Below are 18141 nucleotides of genomic sequence, written 5' to 3' on the forward strand. Positions count from 1 at the left end.
CTAGTGACTTCTCCTAGTGACCGATCCTAGTCTCAAAGGAGCTGCGTGATTTGCTTTGCTCCCTGATGGATATAAGTCTATGCTGTTATTGCTCATCCTAATAAAAATCAAACAGGTCTAGTGGCTGAATGTGTGACCCTTTCAGCTTGCCCCAAGCCTCCCCCAGCAAAGACTGCCTCCAGACCTGTGCTGGGGTCACTCTGCTGCAGCAGGCAGCCTCCTCTCTGGAACAGGTATTACAGAGAAGCAGGTCTGTCTCCATTCAACACGGAACATGGCTTAGATTTAACCTGGACAGTTGCCTCAAATGTATGCAAAAATCAGCCGTGGTTCTGAACAAAGCAAGGAGAAGCTGGGTCCCTTACGCCCAAGGTAAAGTTGGTGCAAGTGATGCTTTGCTGTGGATTTTACACACCTGAATTTTAGGGGTCAGGGGGGAGGTCACAAAATAAAGGCAATGGGGAATTGCTTGGATTTCAGCAGTCCACTTCCCACAAGGGTGTCAGTGGAGAGAAGTGATGTCAAGATCAAAGGAAGACCTAGGCTTGATTTACATCCCAGCTGTATAAATGCCATGAGGATGGCACATTGTTGAAATACTCAGCACCTTGGAGGAACTAGCATGAGGGCTAGAGAAACAATGCCCTTGGAGGGAATGCAGAGATGTTGCAATTGCAAGCAAAGGCAAGCACGTGAGATTTTGGAAGAACGTAGCTCAAATGTGGATGGGGAGGATGATCTTGCAGTGCTGGCAGTAGTGGGAAGAGGAAGCAGGTGACCAACGCTTCTAATGAGAACATGGAATGTGTCAGACAGCACTTTGCAACACAACCAAGGGGAAAAAAATCAATGCAGAGATTTTGCAGTGTTGTGGGCCAAGGTTTTAACATCCATGCACATCTCACCAGAGCTACACGCTCTTGCCTCTATAGTCCTCCCCCAAACAGGAGAGGCAAGGAAAATAGCAGGATCATGAAAGTTATTCAGGCAAGCTGGGATGGTGGGAATGAAAAGATGGACTAGTGCAAAGAGTGGAAAGGGATGGTTTAAAAACCCCATTGAAATGGGGTAAATGTATCTCAGTGTAGTAAAACTGAAGAAGGTCTTGTCTGTGGGGTTTCTGGGGCACCTAGCAGGTGCTAAAGGAATAAAACTGAGGATAGAATCACTAACAACCCCTAAAACCCAAGATCTCAACGGATGTAGAAAGGGGTCATTTTGGAGGCCACTGAATGTATGGCAATTGCATAAACAAAGGAAATGGCCCAAAGCATTTTGATTTGAACATCTGAGACTTGTGAAAACATCATTGGGAAAGTTGCGTGATTCCTACATATAAAATGTCTGAACAACCATTAAAAGGGGAGGCAGTGTGAAGACTCTGCAAGCAACAGCAGATACCTATAGGACAAGGCAATCTTCCAGTTTGCAGTGAATTCTAGCCTGGCCTGCAGGGGATTGAGATGCTTTTACACATGCATATATTTCAGCTTGTTGGTTGCAGCAAAAAGGTTATTTTTAATGAAAATCAAGGGCAGCAGAGAATAAGACTGGAGCTCAGTCTTTTGAATGCCATGGAACATGTGTTTCTTCACACCACTAAGAGTTACACAGCTGAAGGGCTGGAAAGCCAACATGGATCAACAGGACTGTACTGGTGTCACACTCTGCACCTGATGGCAGGATGTGGCCACTCTTTTCCCAGCCTAGGGCAGACGTATCTGCCCAATCTGCATATTCATAAAAGTCAGAGATAGCTTTGCATTCCCTTTGCCAGATGGGATGGCAGGATTTCAGCTGGCTTCTGTACTGTTTTTCGTTCCCCAGGAATGAATGCAGGCTGCCTACATCTCTGATTGTTCTTGCATTTCTCCAGCACTGCTGAATTCCAGCACCAGGGTCAGGCCCATGACACCCCCCACCCTGATCTGGGTGTTGTTCTTCCACATTGCCCATCCAGCCTCCCTGCAAGGACCCTCTGCATGCCAGGTTGTAAGCAACCACAGCTGCTAAAGCACCTTGCAGCCAAGAGGGGCCACCGCACAGCGGGTGTCCCCTTCCATCCAAAGGGGGTGGACCTGGAAAGCTCCTCTGCAAGCACTTGCCACCACACTCATGTTGGCTTTTCTTTCCTCCCTCAACAAAACAGCATCTCCTGGCCAAATCCAACAGATGGAGGAAATCTCCCCTGTCTGTGCCAGAGAGGAGGATATCACTGGGTCCTTTGCCTCTAGCAAGGAAAAAAAAAATCAGAGTTACAACAAACACTGAGTGTTGTCTTTCAGATTATGTCTCTTAAGCTGAACAGCTGCCATGAAAAAAGGTTCTGCCTAAGCCAAGCTGCTGTTACCAGACAAAGTTTCTTTTCCAGTTTGGGATGAGCCTTCATTACAGGTTTTCTTCAGTGTTTTGCAGCTTTAGGTTTTGCCCATGGAGATAACTTACCTGACTCACTTGCTCTTGGGCTTGGGTATGTATCCCTGGGGAAATCTATCCAGATGAAGATCATCAAGTAAGAAACTCCATTACATGAAACAACAGAAATGGTGGCCCAAACAAGTGGAAAACCTTCAAGTCCACATACAAGTGGTACCTGTGGAGTCATTCAGCCATCCCTGTGCTGCGATTTCAAACAACACTATGGTCTCCAGACAATGTGCTCAGACTCAGCCCTGGGAACCACGTGGCTATAGCTATGTTTCAGTGACTAAGCTGCCAGAAGTCACACCTTTTGGAAAGGCTGAGAACCACCGTGGCCACTGCTGCACACCAAGACCCACTGAAGCAGGGCAAGTCTGGAAGAGGAGGCATGGCAGGACCTGGAGAAGGTCCACCTGGGAGAGGAGATATGTGATGAGAAAGATTAGATCCCTCTAGCGCATTTGTCATGGCCAAGCAAAACAAAACAACTAATGAAACCCTCACAGATCCTCCACAAAGGTTTATCTCAGCAGCTCCAGAGAGATGAGTGGCAGCACCTGAAATTGTTCCCAGTGAGAACCTGCCCCAGATGTGGTACCAGACCAAGACCTCTCCCCAAAGTTGGAGATCCAAATAAACAGCTGAAACACTCTTGATAATCACCCATCAACTTAGGAGCCACTTTGGCAAAAGCAAGGAAGGAGAAGTTAAAGAAAAGAGATCAGTTTACCCTTATTTTGAATGTGGTGGTGATTTCTGTGTTATTCCGACCTAACTTGCTTGGCCAGAAACCGACTGTACTTCTCTGGTGTAATTAACTTCCTTGGACAAGTTTCAATATACCCCCACAGCAAAAGGGAAAATATCAGAGCACTCATCTCTGTTTTGTTTGTTGTTTCATCAGGATTATAGATGGCCCTTTGATTAAGGAAAAGAGAATTTTTTACTGTTTTTTTTTTTTTTTTCTACTAGAAGGTTAAGGTGTCAGCTACTCCACAATGCTTGGAGAGCTAGTCAGGTATTACTACAAGCTACTGAAATGCTGCACAGTTCAGGATAAAGGTGTTCTTCTGTCCAGTTCTTCTTATCTTCTTCTTTTTCTTTATTTTTTTTTTATTAAAAAATAAATTGATTGGACTGTATTTAACTGCAATGTATAATGAACACTTAGGAAAATAACAGTTCAAGTGGAAGAATGAACATCCTACTCACCCTTAACAAATCTATGAATAAAAGACAATAGGAGAGTAACAGTGACACATTTAAAACAGGATTTCTATTCTGCTTTTAAATCCTCTCAGGTTTTTGGTACAGATCACAGTAAAGAGAAAAAAATAGGATATGTGCAAAAAAAGTCCTTCCTGTTTTAAAGTGCATATCTCTTAAGCATGGCTGCAAAGGCAACAAGGGACAGATTCACTGGGGGGCGAGCTCAGAGACAAATGCACAGCTTGAGTAGAGATACAGGATTATCTTGAGGTAGGACGCAGACCTCAAGATTTGCATGGAAAAGCCTTCATGACAGATTAATTGTTCACATCTTCCCTCAAATGCTTTCCAGCTTGCCAGCATGAAAGCATCACAGTGGGACTCAGCAGTTTGTCTGCAAAGAGGCTCCTGGGAAAATTAATCAGAATTAACTTACTTATTTCAAAGAGATAAATCAATTTGTGCTGCCCCACTCTGTAAGTGTACTCTTTTTCCAAACTAGGGCCTTCCACTTAGCTCAAGATCTTTTCTTCCAGAATAAGCTCAGCTGAACAAACTGCACTGCAATTTGGAGCAGGAGTTGACTGGGTATGTAATGGAGAGAGAACAGGAAGACAAGTCAAATCATTTATTGAATCATAGCCCCCCCGGGGTACAATCAGAGTTTTCTACACTCAAGATCAGCTTTGTTGAATGTTGTGTTCTGGAAAAGACAAGTGAGTAAATAGTGCGTAAATAGCGATTCATCCTTCACTGCTGTGCTCCACACAATGAGCAGAGCTGGAAACCCAACCCAGACTTCCAGGCTCCACAGTTGCCCAACATCCCACTTCATCCCTCCTTGCCACAGCAGAGTCAGGAAAACTGTCATGAAGAAAAGCCAAGTTTTGCCCCTGGGACAAATCAAGGGAAGATGTTATACCCCTTGCTCAGCGCTGGTGAAGCTGGGACTTGGAAAACTGTGTCCAGTCTGCCTGCACCCTGCTCCACCACTGCCCCTACCCTACCCCAACCCCCCCAGCCCTCCAGTTCAAAAGTGATGAGAAGGAATCAAACAGGTCCCATTGGAGGGCTTTGAAGATTATGAGGGATGGGGACAGATGTCCTGCAAAAAGAGTCTGGGGAGCTGGGTCCCCCTTTTGTTTATCTAGCACAGGAGAGGCACTCTAGGAAGGTTTTTTGCCTGTTGTCCCGTGTCCCCCAAGTTCAAAGAATGGCAACACCTGCAAAGCCCCCTCTACCCACCCACAATGCCATCTCCACCTTCTTCTCCTTCTACAGAATTGTCCATCAAGACTGATGTGGACCTTCCTCCAGCTCCATTCAGGCACACTCAAGCTGCACATCTGGACATCCTTTCAGGTCCAGCTTCCAGGTCTTTGCACTCTTACCCTTACTGCCCCAGGCCACAGCTGTGTTACAGCTACAAAGTCACCAGCAAGCATGGGGGACACAAATTAAATAACCTTAGTGTGGGCAAACCTCAGAGGGAAATTAACAAGTGTGAGTCAAGGGGATGAAATTCAATATACTAGGTTTCATTAGGGAAAAAAAAAAAAAAAAAAAGCCTAGTTTCAACGTGATTTAAATTTATGGAAGTGGTAAAAAATGCATGAAATAATTTTAGCTCTTATTAGAGGAATATATTTATGTCCCTCTATTTGAACTTCCCCTTTATCAGGAGATACTTCCTTGCCTTTGAAGACAGTTGAACTTTCCTTAGTTATTTGACTAGTTGGAGGAGTTATTCAAACATTCTCTACCATGAATTTGAAATAAAAAGAGAGGAATAATTATAATCAGCCATTTGCTTGCATTTGCTAGGCTGAGCTTTTTCTGCTTTTTTTTCCCTCTTCATCCCCCTCTTGACTCAGCTAATGCAAAAGAAGAAATGGTGACAAAAGTGCCAGAGGTTCATCAGCTCAACCCATTGATATCTGACTGCTGACCAGCACAGACAAGCTGTCCCCTGCTCTCTGGTGAGGAGGTCTTGGAACAAGGCTGTATTACAGGAGCAGAGCGGAGCATCTGCCAGAGGCTTTGCCTTGCTCAAGCCCTGTGCTTTTCCTGTCTAAGGTCCAGATCCTTCTCCACATCTTAAGATTGTAGGCTTCATTTTGTAAAAGAAAGGGACAGCAATGCTGCTTTTGATTGGGAAGGTGAACTAACCCAAAAAGAAGCAAAATTAGCATCTGTCTTGGCTGCATGCTTTATTTATTGGGGAAAGAAACTCTAACTGTCAAATAAATGCCTTTAAGGGTGTATATTTTGCCATCGGTGCCAGATTTATCACCAGCATATGAATAACTGATGTAATCCTGCTTATAGGTTCCCATAGATTAGCCCCCATTCTTTGGGGTAAAGGTCTGGATCTGCAGGTGTATGTGTTGGAAGACGTGGCAGCATGTGCATGCGTGACTGCGAGACAGGCAGGGAAGGGCAGAGCCATGCACAGCCGAAGTCCCATGCTCCCCTGGGCTTGCCACTCCGACACGGCCCTTTGGCAGCTTTGCCATGCCTCTAGAACATCCTTCATTATTCATGGCGTTGAGGCCAAGCTCCTTGTGGAAAGAGCGACCCGCTCACGCGCGTGCAAGGGAACATGCCTCCACTTACTATTGCATGCCTTCCTATTGCACAGCCGTCCTTCCTCCAGGACTCCCTCGCAGACAAGACCTTCGTTGGGAAGAGGCTTGCAGGTGCGCATGCGGGTCTGCAGGCCTCCCCCGCAGTCCTTGGTGCAGTCGCCCCAAGCCGACCATGGGTTCCAACCACCTGGGCAAAATCCAGAAAAGCCTCATCAGCTTCAGTGAGAGCCCAGCACCCAGGAAGCCGAGGCAACACTGGCCTGGCAGGCCCTACAGTGTACCCACTGCCAAGCCCCAAAACTGGGATGTCTTTGAATGTGGTAGGACTAGACACTGCAGGGCAGACCAGAAAGTCAAGACATAAGAGGGGAAGGGAGAAACATTGCCTTTTCATTGACTTCAGCAATTCCCTATCTCTAAACAGGGATTTTGCCTTCCTGGAAACCCTGCCCCATTTCTAACTAGTCCAGTTCTTCCTGTGCTTGCTGCGGCAAAGAGGTCCCCTTCTCTTAGAAGGCCCCCTGTTCATTTTGTGGCCTGTTGGCTTCTCACCCCAGAAGGCATTTGCAAAAAACACTTTAAGGTACTCATCCAACATTGGTGGGATTGTCTCTCCTTCGTCCTCCCCCATGCAAACACACATGCCTACTTGCAGACAACACAAGGGAGTTGGGAAGGTGTTGAGGTCCTACCACCCATTCACCCCCTCAGAGAAACACTCCTTTTCCCCATACTGCAGATACCACCAGCCACAAAGAAGTACCGCTTTCAAGAATGGCTTCGGTGAGGGAATGATTTTCCCCTCCAGCACCCTTGCAGCACCCACGGGGAGCAATCTGTGAGCACCGTAAGACAAAGGAGCTTTTTTGGCTTCCCTCCCCAGCCATGCTTAATGCTGGTGTTGGCAACACACAGCCTTCCCCCTTGTACCACCAGCTACAGCCCTGCAAGCTGATGGAGCTAGCAAACCCCTTGCTGCCAGGATGGCGCTGCCGCTTGCAGAAGGGAAATGCTGAGCCTGTGCAGCCTTCCCCACCCTGCCTCCTTCCAGCCTGCTGTCAAGAACAACTGGATCTAGTGAGATGTCCATAAATGTTGATGGAAGGATGGACCATGAATGCTATCTGAACTTGGCATGCCTCCCGCAGTCCAAAGCCTTACAGCAGGGCACCTACAGGGAGCCCACCAAGGCTGGGTTTCATGCTGTAAAAAGACAGCAGGGGATCATCCAGGCCCTTCAAGTGATGGATAAGCTGTCATATCCCTCAGTGGTCAGTTCACTCCTCATTGGCCATATGCAGCAAGCTAAAATCTGCTAAAATAGGCCTCTGGTTCTAACAGCTGGTGACTGCTTCTGCTCTATCGTTTTCCCACTTCGTGGGGAGGAGCAGAGGAGGCCCTTTATCCCAGAGGTGGTCATCCTCAGATGGCTGCTTTTCCTGCTGTGCATTTTCTCATTACCCACAGCTACCCTTGGAGATGCTTCAGGTCAAGAAATTCAGCTATATGCCATGCTCAGGCACAGATAAGGATAATGAGGTAAAGATGTAGCTTTCTGAAGAGAGGAAACATTGGGAGAAAGACAAATGCTGCTTTTAAAACTAAAAACGAAATAAAGCCACTTTTTCTCACCAACAGTCAGAGTTTTCAGAGAGGCAAATGATCCATTTCAGCTGGCCCAGTCTCCCTGTGTTGTTATTTATGAGGCAATGGAGATCATGGCTGTCCTCTGAGCTGTGGGCTCTGCTGCTCCCTACACACTCTAGGTAGGACACCAGCCCTGTCTGCAAAAACACGGGTTCTCAACAGCCCAGCTAGATGTCAGATCAGAATATAGGGATATTACCAGCACCCACTTGCACAGGGTTGGGCAGATACTCATCCACCTCCATAGCACAAAGCTGCAAGTCCATACTCTACTACCATCAGCCTAGCTGTGCTCTAACTTTTGCTCCCAAGACAGAGTGAAAATAAACACATTCTGAGCAACACTCACATTGATGAATGCAGTGGAAGCTGGTTAGATACTTGTGCTGGTTTTGCTGGGATAGGGTTAATTTTCTCCACAGTAGCTCGTATGGGGCTGTGGTTTGGATTTGTGCTGGAAACAGTGCTGACAACACAGGGATGTCTGGTTCCTGCTGAGCAGCGCTCACACAGAGCCAAGGGCTTTGCTGCTTCTCACCCCACCCACCAGCCAGCAGGCTGGGGGGGCACAAGGAGCTGGGAGGGGACACAGCCGGGACAGCTGACCCCAGCTGACCCCAGGGGTATTCCAGGCTGTATGACAACATGCTCAGCACATACAGCTGGGGGAAGAAGAAGGAAGGGGAGGACATCCAGAGTGATGGTGTTTGTCTTTCCAAGTCTCCATTACACGTGATGGAGCCCGGCTGCCCTGGGGATGGCTGAGCACCTGCCTGCCGGTGGGAAGTGATGAATGAATTCCTTGTTTTGCTTCGCTTGTGTGCACGGCTTTTGCTTTACCTATTAACCGGTCTTTAACTCAACCCACAAGTTCTCTCCCTTTTACATTCCTGATTCTCTCCCTCATCCCATCAGCAGAAAGTGAGCGAGTGGCTCTGTGGAGCTCAGTTACCAGCTGGGGTTAAACCTTGACAATACTTAATAATGAGATTAACACAGGAAAATAGAGCAGGATGGAGATGCAGGCTAGTGAACCTGCCAGCAAGGTGCTCAGAGATACTGGCAGCATTGTGGAGGATGGAGCTGTTATTGGCACACAATAAATATTTGACCTTAAAGAAGACTGTCTTTCCTTTGAAAGACACTTTCTCTGTTGGTTCCTTTTCTAAACAGCACAGGGAAATAGGCTTGTCTCTCCCGTTCCCTGATGGGAGACAGATTGTGTTTCAGTTGCAAGAGAGGCCAATGGCATAATAGCAGGTGATGCCTTGCTTGAGCTGATCGGTAGGATATCTGTAACCAGACACATTTAGGAGTTAATCAGCTCTTTGCTTGCCCTTTTAAGGATGTCTTACTTTACTCTCACTCCCTTGCAAATTAGAAGTGGTGCTGGGGAAGGGAGAAAGCATCACCACACAAGCCTTGACTAGCCTTCTGATTTATTTGCTTGTGATGCTTTATAAGTCAAAATGCGTAACTGTGCCAATGTCTTAAAGGTTATTTTATATTGTGTTTGTAAGCAAAATACAGACTGGTTATTCAGACTGATTGCCTGTCATGGTGTCCCCAGTTTGATTACAGGTTATTCAAACAGGTCTGCATTTCAAGGTATAACCTAATATGATGACATCAAGCCCCTAAAAATATATAGAAATAGATGCTACCTGATCTCACTATGGGAAAAGTGGAGGATAGCGTAGGTTCCAGTTTTTAACTTCTTTTTATGCTGCTTACCGTCAGCAATGGGAGAACCAGTCAAAATAAGAAAAAAACCACACCATGACCTAAAAACCTTAACTGGAATGAGATCTCTTTATGAGGTTGAGAACAGATAACTTACTTCCTCTCCTTATTCCTCAGTTTCCATACCATTTGTAAGTACTAAAGAGAAGCTAAAGAAGTACTAGAACACTTATTAAATCAACACAGGCATTTATAGCCAAGACAAAGGTATTCCCCACTTTATGGAGTAGTCTTTTTTTATCATCAGGTTGTCCTGTGGTCCTGACAAATTAAATACTGCATGTTATTTATCCTGTTTATTGGCTGTCAGATAAACCTTTTGAAATCTCCCTTCTTTCCCTGGGTCTAGTCATTCACTGTTCCAAGTGATTTGTCTTTTTTAGTGATGCTGTAAACTAGCAGTTGAGGGCCTATTATATGAAGTAATACCCATCCCATCTTGAGGGGGAAAAAAAGTGCTGTGCTGTGAGTAAAGCACTTGACTCTTCTGCCTACTGCTTTAAAGCATCTGGCTGGTGGAAAGGGGTGGCTGGGTAACAACAAGTGAATAAACTACCATGGCCATGGAGCAGCTAAGCTGTGGCAACACACACGTGCTTTTAGCCCAGTGCAGATGCTGCAAGAGAGACATGAGTGGCATTTTGTCACTGTAATGTCTGCACACATGCCCCATCACTCGGTTCATCAGGAGTGATTTTTTGAGCTGCAACAAGCTTCATGACTCCCCGTCTTCTAGGAAATGTTAATACCCAACTTCAGGTGCACAATTCCTTGCTCTGCCTCTTCTTACATTTTAAGCATGGGGTTGGAGAAGATCTTTCTGATGCTGGGAAGTAAGTAACCCACACAAAATACAATGCAGAATCCTACTGATGTTAATGGGACCCTTTGCAGATAGTCCCTTTTGTCCCCAGAGTCCTGTTTCATCAGCTTTTAACAAACTGCTGCACCCCACTGATAGATGCAGGTTGAGTTGCCATCTGTCCTTAATCCAGAAATAACAAGTGTGCTGCGACTGCTTCATGAAAGATTTTGCTTTTCTAAGGCACTGACTCCTTTGAAGGTCACATACCCAACCCATTCCCACTTAGCAAAATTTTGCTCGGCTACATCCTTGTAGAACTGCAGACCTTCCTCACTCTGCTCTTTAATCCCTTTAACTGGAGTAGCTGTGGCTCACACCTCCAGCACCAGAGGTTCCCATTACAACCAGCAGCTATCACCTCAATCACATAGCAAGGCTTAGCTTGAGTTATTTTATTTTTTGAGAACGGTCCCAGCTGATAGCATGAATTTTGCAAAGGTGGCTGTTGCATGTGAGGCTGCTGCTCATGGGACTGTTTTGAGCACCATGGAGACTGTCATTCAGGGGGGCCTTTAATCCAGTTTCTAAAGGGCTTTTTGATCCTCCTCAGTCGGTTCTTATCATGATCATGTACTAAAACAAATTACTTTTCATGCTAGGCTGACCCAATGCATTCTAATTCTCCACAGTTAAATGGAGAAAATTTCAAGATGGTCAGAATCAACTGGCAAGCTCACATTTGGTGTTTCTTGCTCTGAATCTTAAGCAGAGTTGCCACAGTAATAGGTATTTCCTATTACAAATTAACGGACAGAGCTCCATTTAGACACCTCATCCAAACACCCTTGATCTTTGGGAAGATTTACATCCCGATTTGGAGTTTATCTTTGCAGCTGACAGCTGCGATGTGTCTCAGATGCTAGTCAGTCAATCATGCCTTTTAATTTAACAGCAATGCTTTAAATTAGATGACAGTGACAACAGCAAAAACTAAGGAATCAACACAAAACAATCAATAGAGCACAGCAAAAGGGCCTTTGCTGACACACTACATCCATCTCCGATTTTAGTTTTTTGGATTTAGCTTCCCGCTGACCCCAGCTGCAGACACTTTTTGCTGGCAGTTCTCTCCAACTCAGCAGGCCAGGACATCTTGTGTCCAAAAGACATGCCGAGACTACATAAAGCCACCACAGTTCTGTGTGCTACCACTGGAAATACTTGTAGTGGACCTTATATTACAGTATCTGAGGGCCTGAGAATCATCAGCAGTTAGCAAATGAGTGAAAAAAAAAATGTTATTTCTTATGCAAATAGGAGGAAGGATGCTGAAAGGAGATTAAGAGCGAGATTGTCTTATACCATCTGAAAGTTAAATTTGTTATACAATGGGGAAAGCAAGAGAGCTACACCCCAAGGTTTTATCACTCTCCTATCTTACTATGCTGGGAAAGAGCAAGTCCCGAAGGGACTATTTTGAAGACAGCCTTCTATTACACAAAACAGTGATCTTTCCCTGGAGAGCCATGCATTCAGTTTGCTACTTCTGTGGAAGAAAGGAAAAAAAAAAATCCTTCAGGAAGATGTCCCCTCCTCATGCCCCATGCAATGAAAACCTATGGCAGCACAAGTGAGTTGTTCCAGTGGTTCATTCTCTGCCCTTTCAAAAATAAATCCCATGCAAATACTTTGCTGTTTTGCAGGTTGTGCACACTAATATTGAAACTAACCCCCCAAGATCCCTAAAAGAAAAAAAAAAAAAATCATTCATTCCAGCTTTTCCTGACAACCACCTTCTTTCAGATGCCAAAGCTTTTGATGAAAGATGCATGAACATGACCCCCCATTATTGATCTAGTGAGAAAGAAAATGAAAAGGTTGGGGGTAAGTACCCTCTTCTGCCCACTGTCCCTGCTGGGGGTCATGAACTCCATTAGGTTATCTGGTAATGACAAATTCAATTCAACACAAAGACCCAGAGATGATCAAAGAAACACAACAGGCAAAGGCATAGTGGTAACCTACTGAGTCAAAATGGACTAGGCACAAGGAGTACCCTCAGAGGAGATGGATCGGCCTGTGGTGTGAAACCCACCACTGTGAGTCATCGTGAAAGACACTCTTGGAAATGCCATGCAAACCAAGAGGGTCCCTTGCCTAAAAGGCTATAGGACTTACTGTCCTATACAGAAAATAGAACGTGGGGACTGCACAAAACTTTTTATGGCATTCTCAGGGGTGAAGGGAAGGAAAGGCTGCTAAGTACAAAACACCAGCAAGCTTCAAGCTAGACTAGCCAGCAAGTAGGACAAGGGACACCCAAGACAGGGACATCAATCTGCACAGCCAGGATCATCCCTTCTGTGCTGTGTGTGTTTACCTCTGACAAACTCTGTATTAACAACAGCTATAACCATACATTGCGATTCTTCTCCACAGAAAGGAGTTGTGTGGGAAAGTGATCAATATGAAATAAAAGTTCATGAGTGACCAGGACAAGGTAACTGGGGATGGCTGTTCATTGTCTTTTCCAATATTGGAATTCTGAGGGGTGTCAAATTCAATTAGCAGGAGGCAGGTGCAAAACCAATGAAGGATAAAATTCATAGACACAGAGCACTGTCAGACTGTGCCATGCTTGTCACAGCATGAAAAGGTACAAAAGTTTCTATGAATACAGAAAGTAGCTAGGGAAATACATGGGACAGGAACTCATCAAATGCTACTAGATGCCAAAACAGCAGCTCTTCCTCAGAAGGTCTCGGGCCACAAATTACTGAAGGCCAGAAGGATACTGTATGCTTGTCCTGTTCTGCTGTTTCCTCTTGGTAGCCACTGCTAATGAGAGGATATTGGGCCAAAAGACCCGTGATCTGGCCAGCAAAATGTCCTCTGGTGCTTTCACAGTTGCTTGGCCTCTTCCTACCTTAGGTTTATTACCAGGACTCTTGTTCACAGAGATATGTTCAGAGCACAGACATCTCAAGGTCAAGCCATTATTCCCCACCGTCACGCAAAAAGCTGCTCAGATCACTCATTTCTGGGTACCCAAATAAGTGGTGTGATTTTTCAAAGCTGCTGAGTGGCCAAAGCTGTCATCGATTTCTGTAAATTCACCAATCCCTGCAAATGAAGGTAACGAGACCCAATTTGGACAAACATTTAGGACCAGCTTCAGCCTCCCCGTGTTGCACATTATTTAAGGAGGATGGAAATGAGGCCACAGTGCTCAGCTTTCAAGGAAACACAGCATAAAGCTATGCTTATTACATGATTCCCTGTAAATGAAACACTAGGGATAAAGAGAGATTATTTATGTGGAAATAGTGGGGGAGGTGGGCAGGGAAATGAGAAAGGGAATGTTTAGTCTGGAGTAGGAAATCAAATAAGACCGTGGTAAAAGTCTTCTCTTAAGAAAGCCGTAGAGGCCTAATCACTTAACTTATTTCAAAGCAGAGCAGGCAAAATATCAGAGAACAGACTTGTGAAGAAAAATCCAGCATGCACCACCGGGGAGGAATGAAATGCTTTCCCACCCTGAACCTCTGATACTGTATAAATCACATCAGAGCTGAGTTCACACACTGCTTGCTTCTTCAAGTTATTGCAGACCTCCGTGCAAAGCACAGAGGGGACTTATTAGCATAGACACATGCATACCCCTGTACAGTGATAAATATACGAGCACATTAAAATCAAACTGTGTAGCCCGAGTTGATTGAAACATTTCCTGATATGAGTGTCACTATCTGTTTTCATGAAAGCTGGTTCAAGGAAATCAAAGAAGAGCATTCATGAAATTTCCTTTCATGTTCCATCTACCCTGGCTTGAAGGGCCTCAGTTTTGTCAAAGGTGTTTTCACCTCTGAAAAGGTATAAAGCATTTGCAGAACACTGCATAAACCCATAAAAGCAGTAACATGTTGTAACACCCAGAGCTTTGCAAACCCCCTGCAATTTCAGCTTGTTTCCTGGGCAGCATTTCCAGCTGAAGGATTTCTATGGTCCCCAAGACTGCAGTTTCTCAATCCTCCGTGAGCTGTGACATATTTTTCTTTGCAAGAGCCCTGCAAGGCAGGGCTGGGCTGTTATTGCCTCTGCAAGATGAACCAGGGAGGGGCTGAAAAGCCAGCAGTATCACAGGGCACCTGCTATGCAGCATAGAGAGAAGCTAAATTTTCTTAAAGTAAGCATCTTACAGAAGAACAGAGAGTAAATCACCCAGGAGGACAACCCAGGAGTCAGGTGTCCCCAGCTCAGAGCAGTTTTGCTAAGGAGACGCTGCTCTGCAGACACTATTCATGGCTCACAGCACTCCTGGCTCCGCTAACTGTTCCCAGGACAGAGCCAGAAATGCGAACTCTAGTGCAATGCTGAGGCAGCCGCTTGGCAGTTATTAAACCAAATATTTAATGACGTTTTGATACACACAGCCAAACCCTCTTCATACAGAGATGTCAGTAATGAGGATTTTGCCTGGAAGGGGAACAGAGGCAGTTGAAAACCACACGAAAGCGCTCGGTATGTGCGCACCTCTGAGGAAGGCTGGCGAGCAAACAAGTCGTCAGCAGGCATTTCTCCCTTCAGTGTCCTCTCCTTCGCTGAGCTGTCTGTTACACTCATCCTGCAGTGGGAAGATGCTAATCTTGGCCACCTTGCTGGGCAGAGGCTGCCTTTACCAGCTCATCCTTTGACACATTGTTAGTGTTTTTCATTGCAGAAAGGAGAAAGCTTTAGGCTTGCCTTTAGGTGTGGTTTCTGTCTCTCTCTCTCTTATTAAGCCCCCTCATTAAGATAGGGAAAGACAGAATGGTCACATCACATACCACTTGGGCAAGGTGAGTGAAAAAACTGGGGGAATTAAATGCTGATGTGCGTCTAAGGGGTCAGGCGTAGAGCAGAGAAGAGCTTCTCTGCAAGCCAAAGTTGGGGATCAATAAAGACTACATGCCCAGGGAGCTCAGGAGGTCACTTTGCTGAGAAAAGATACCCAAGCAGTCCATAGACAGTTAAAACAGCCCTTTGGGAGAGGTGCTGTCTGAACTGGATTGCTTGGGACCAGAAATCGCCTTGTACTGGTGAGCATCTGAGGTTTTTTATTGGGTTGACCACTCTCACTGGGATCAGGAATTGCATTATGGGTTAACACCTGGGACCAGTTTGAGTGTGGAAGGATCCTGTCCCAGCCCTGACAATGATGGAAGGCAATAACATAGAGCTTTGTCTGCACTTGAGGTATCCAGAGTCATTGATGGGGTTACTGCACCAGGGCAGCTCATGAAGATGAGGAACAAATCTGTCTGCCTTTTGCCCTCCTCTGCCACTGTCAGTATCACCGTTCTCTTTGCTCTCAGTCTGTGATCTTCTGACCATTAATTGAGTGTTATCGGTTGCTCAAATTAATTAGAACATTTTGGAAATGAAGGATCTTTTTGAATCTGCCAGTGTTTAAGATAGGAAACAGAAATCAGAGGTATGAGCAGATATACCTTGGGAAACCTGGCTGCAGATAAGTGAAAGGGATTTATTATATGGCAAACATCTGCAATCAGTGACAGTGGTTTCATCAGTGCATCCCATGGGCAACTAGGACCACCATGTACAATCCAAGGAGGAGGCAGAGAGATGCTCAAAGCACTGGAGGCACCCAAATAAAAAGCTGCTACTAGGTTGCTTCATGATAGTTTAAGGAGCTAGCAACAATTCTACATCTGGGATAACATTCGCATGGTAACCAGCATGCCTTAGCATGAAGGGCAAGAAAGCGATATTATCAGCCTTGATCAACATTATCATTAAGAGGTTAATATGATCTTTTGACACTGATGCTAAGTTGTAGTATGTGTATTGAATCATTAGCATTGTTGCTGGCAATCTGAAGTTGGGGCACTATAAAACAGACTGCAGGCACAGCAATTCATTCAAAGATCCCTTGGAGACACTGGATTACAATGATTAAAGCAATTCTCAGCCTGATTCATAAACAACTGTTCTGAAAGTCATTACCTTTTCTATCAAAGGTGAAAGGGGATTACTCACACATGCCTGCTATGTCCTTTCAAAGTCCCAGAGTGGCACAAGGAAACACAACTCCATCTGGTCCTGCAGGCAGCAGACTTGTGGTCTCATCCTGTGTTTTTATCCTGAAAACTAAATAGGACTTGACCTCTTTTTCTTCTTAATGGCTTGATGCACAATGGCCTGTGTAGCCATGTTACCTTGCTACAGGTGAGGTCTCCCTCTGATTTCTTCTGTTATGACTGCTAAAATAAAGCCTTTTCCCTAATGAACATCTGAAGCATCTTCATGAGCATTTTCTAACCCTGACCCTGCTGAGCCAGACCCTGATACCCATAATCTTTAGCCAACAGAGATCAAGATCTGTCTACTTAAAACCATTCTTTCCTACAGACTAATCTAACATGAAATTCCTTTGGTCTGAGGTCTTGCTTAAGAAAAGGAAGGCACAGTGTTGAGAGATTTTATCAGCATAGATGATGAGGCAATGCCACGAAGGCTCAGCATTTACCCAGGCATTTTAAAATTATTTTTTCTGTTATTGATATTTGTCATTTATATTCCCGCAGTGTTAAGACGCCTTGAGTAAGACAAGAGCCGTCCTGGGATTGGCACTACTGGCAAAACAGTCACAGGCAGTCCTTGATCCTAAGAGCTTGCATTAGGCAGTGCCTAAATACTGCTGTGATTGATAATAGAGAGAGAGGTGAATGTGCATGGAGAGGGAAGAGGAGAAGAGTAGGTATATTAACAGATATACAGAATTTCAGACTACTTTACAAATTATTGACTGTACTTACAAGTTAATCATCATGTGCATTAGCTATTTTTCCTATGAGAAAACACAAACATCCCTGAGCTACAAGATTGTCTGGACAAATGGGTAGAGTCTGAACAGACCAAGAATGTCATTTTCCTCCCAGCACACTCCTCAAAATTGAGTGGGAATTAATCCATATGAGAATATAGGATGGAGATTGACAGCAGAATATTTCACTGCATCCTTTTTTCCTTTTGTCACCATTTGTGCTCAGAGGAGTCAGGAGTGGTTGGGTTATCATTGATTGCCTGGACTATTCAGGTTGGAGAGCCAGTACACCATGCGATTAATTTTCCTCTAACACTCCATGAATCTAGAAACATAGCTAAATTGCTTCTGGATAACCACACAAATACAACCCCCAGAGTTCAGCCCTGCCCTCCATTTGTCTCTTCATGACTCGTATCTGAAGCCATCAGATACACATGGCACCTGTTCCACATGGCACAAAAGGATCATGGTTGTCAACTCCAAGTGAGAGCTGCAGCCCCCACAGCCCACAGACTGGTATCTGTTTTACTCTGGCCTCTCTTAACATGGTTTAGTCCCATCATTCCTCTCTCTGAAGCTGTCCACACCACCTTTCTGGTAAGTACAATCCAACACCTACCTCCCCTAGAAATACTGGCTGCTTGTCTAGCAATTCTCACTCTGCACAAACCAAACAACAGCTAGTAATTATATCTACTAATTACAAGTGACTCCTGTTTGGGGACTTGTGTCCTATTTTATTTTCCTCTGTGGTCATCTGGGATGGTCCATGATGGCCAAAATCAGGAAGCTGGGTGAAAGACAGATTTGCACTGCCTGGTTTCAGAGGGTTTCCAAATGTCTCAGGTTGGATACATCTTTTTTGAGCACATCAGTATGAGCCAAGAGCAACATCTACT

At 45.1% G+C, this 18141-nt stretch overlaps 1 protein-coding gene across 6 annotated transcripts in view; it reads right to left on the reverse strand.

Annotated features, from left to right (window-relative positions):
* ADGRB1 (adhesion G protein-coupled receptor B1) overlaps positions 1-18141 on the reverse strand; it is a 295067-nt gene that overhangs the window by 157400 nt on the left and 119526 nt on the right. For all 6 annotated transcript variants that reach the window (XM_056332736.1, XM_056332735.1, XM_056332733.1 and 3 more), the window contains one exon: positions 6247-6405. In XM_056332736.1, coding sequence (XP_056188711.1) covers positions 6247-6405 — 159 coding nt within the window. The remainder of the gene's footprint in view (positions 1-6246; positions 6406-18141) is intronic.

Source organism: Falco biarmicus, chromosome 3, assembly GCF_023638135.1.
Source record: "Falco biarmicus isolate bFalBia1 chromosome 3, bFalBia1.pri, whole genome shotgun sequence".
In the NCBI taxonomy this organism is placed as follows: Eukaryota; Metazoa; Chordata; class Aves; order Falconiformes; family Falconidae; genus Falco; species Falco biarmicus.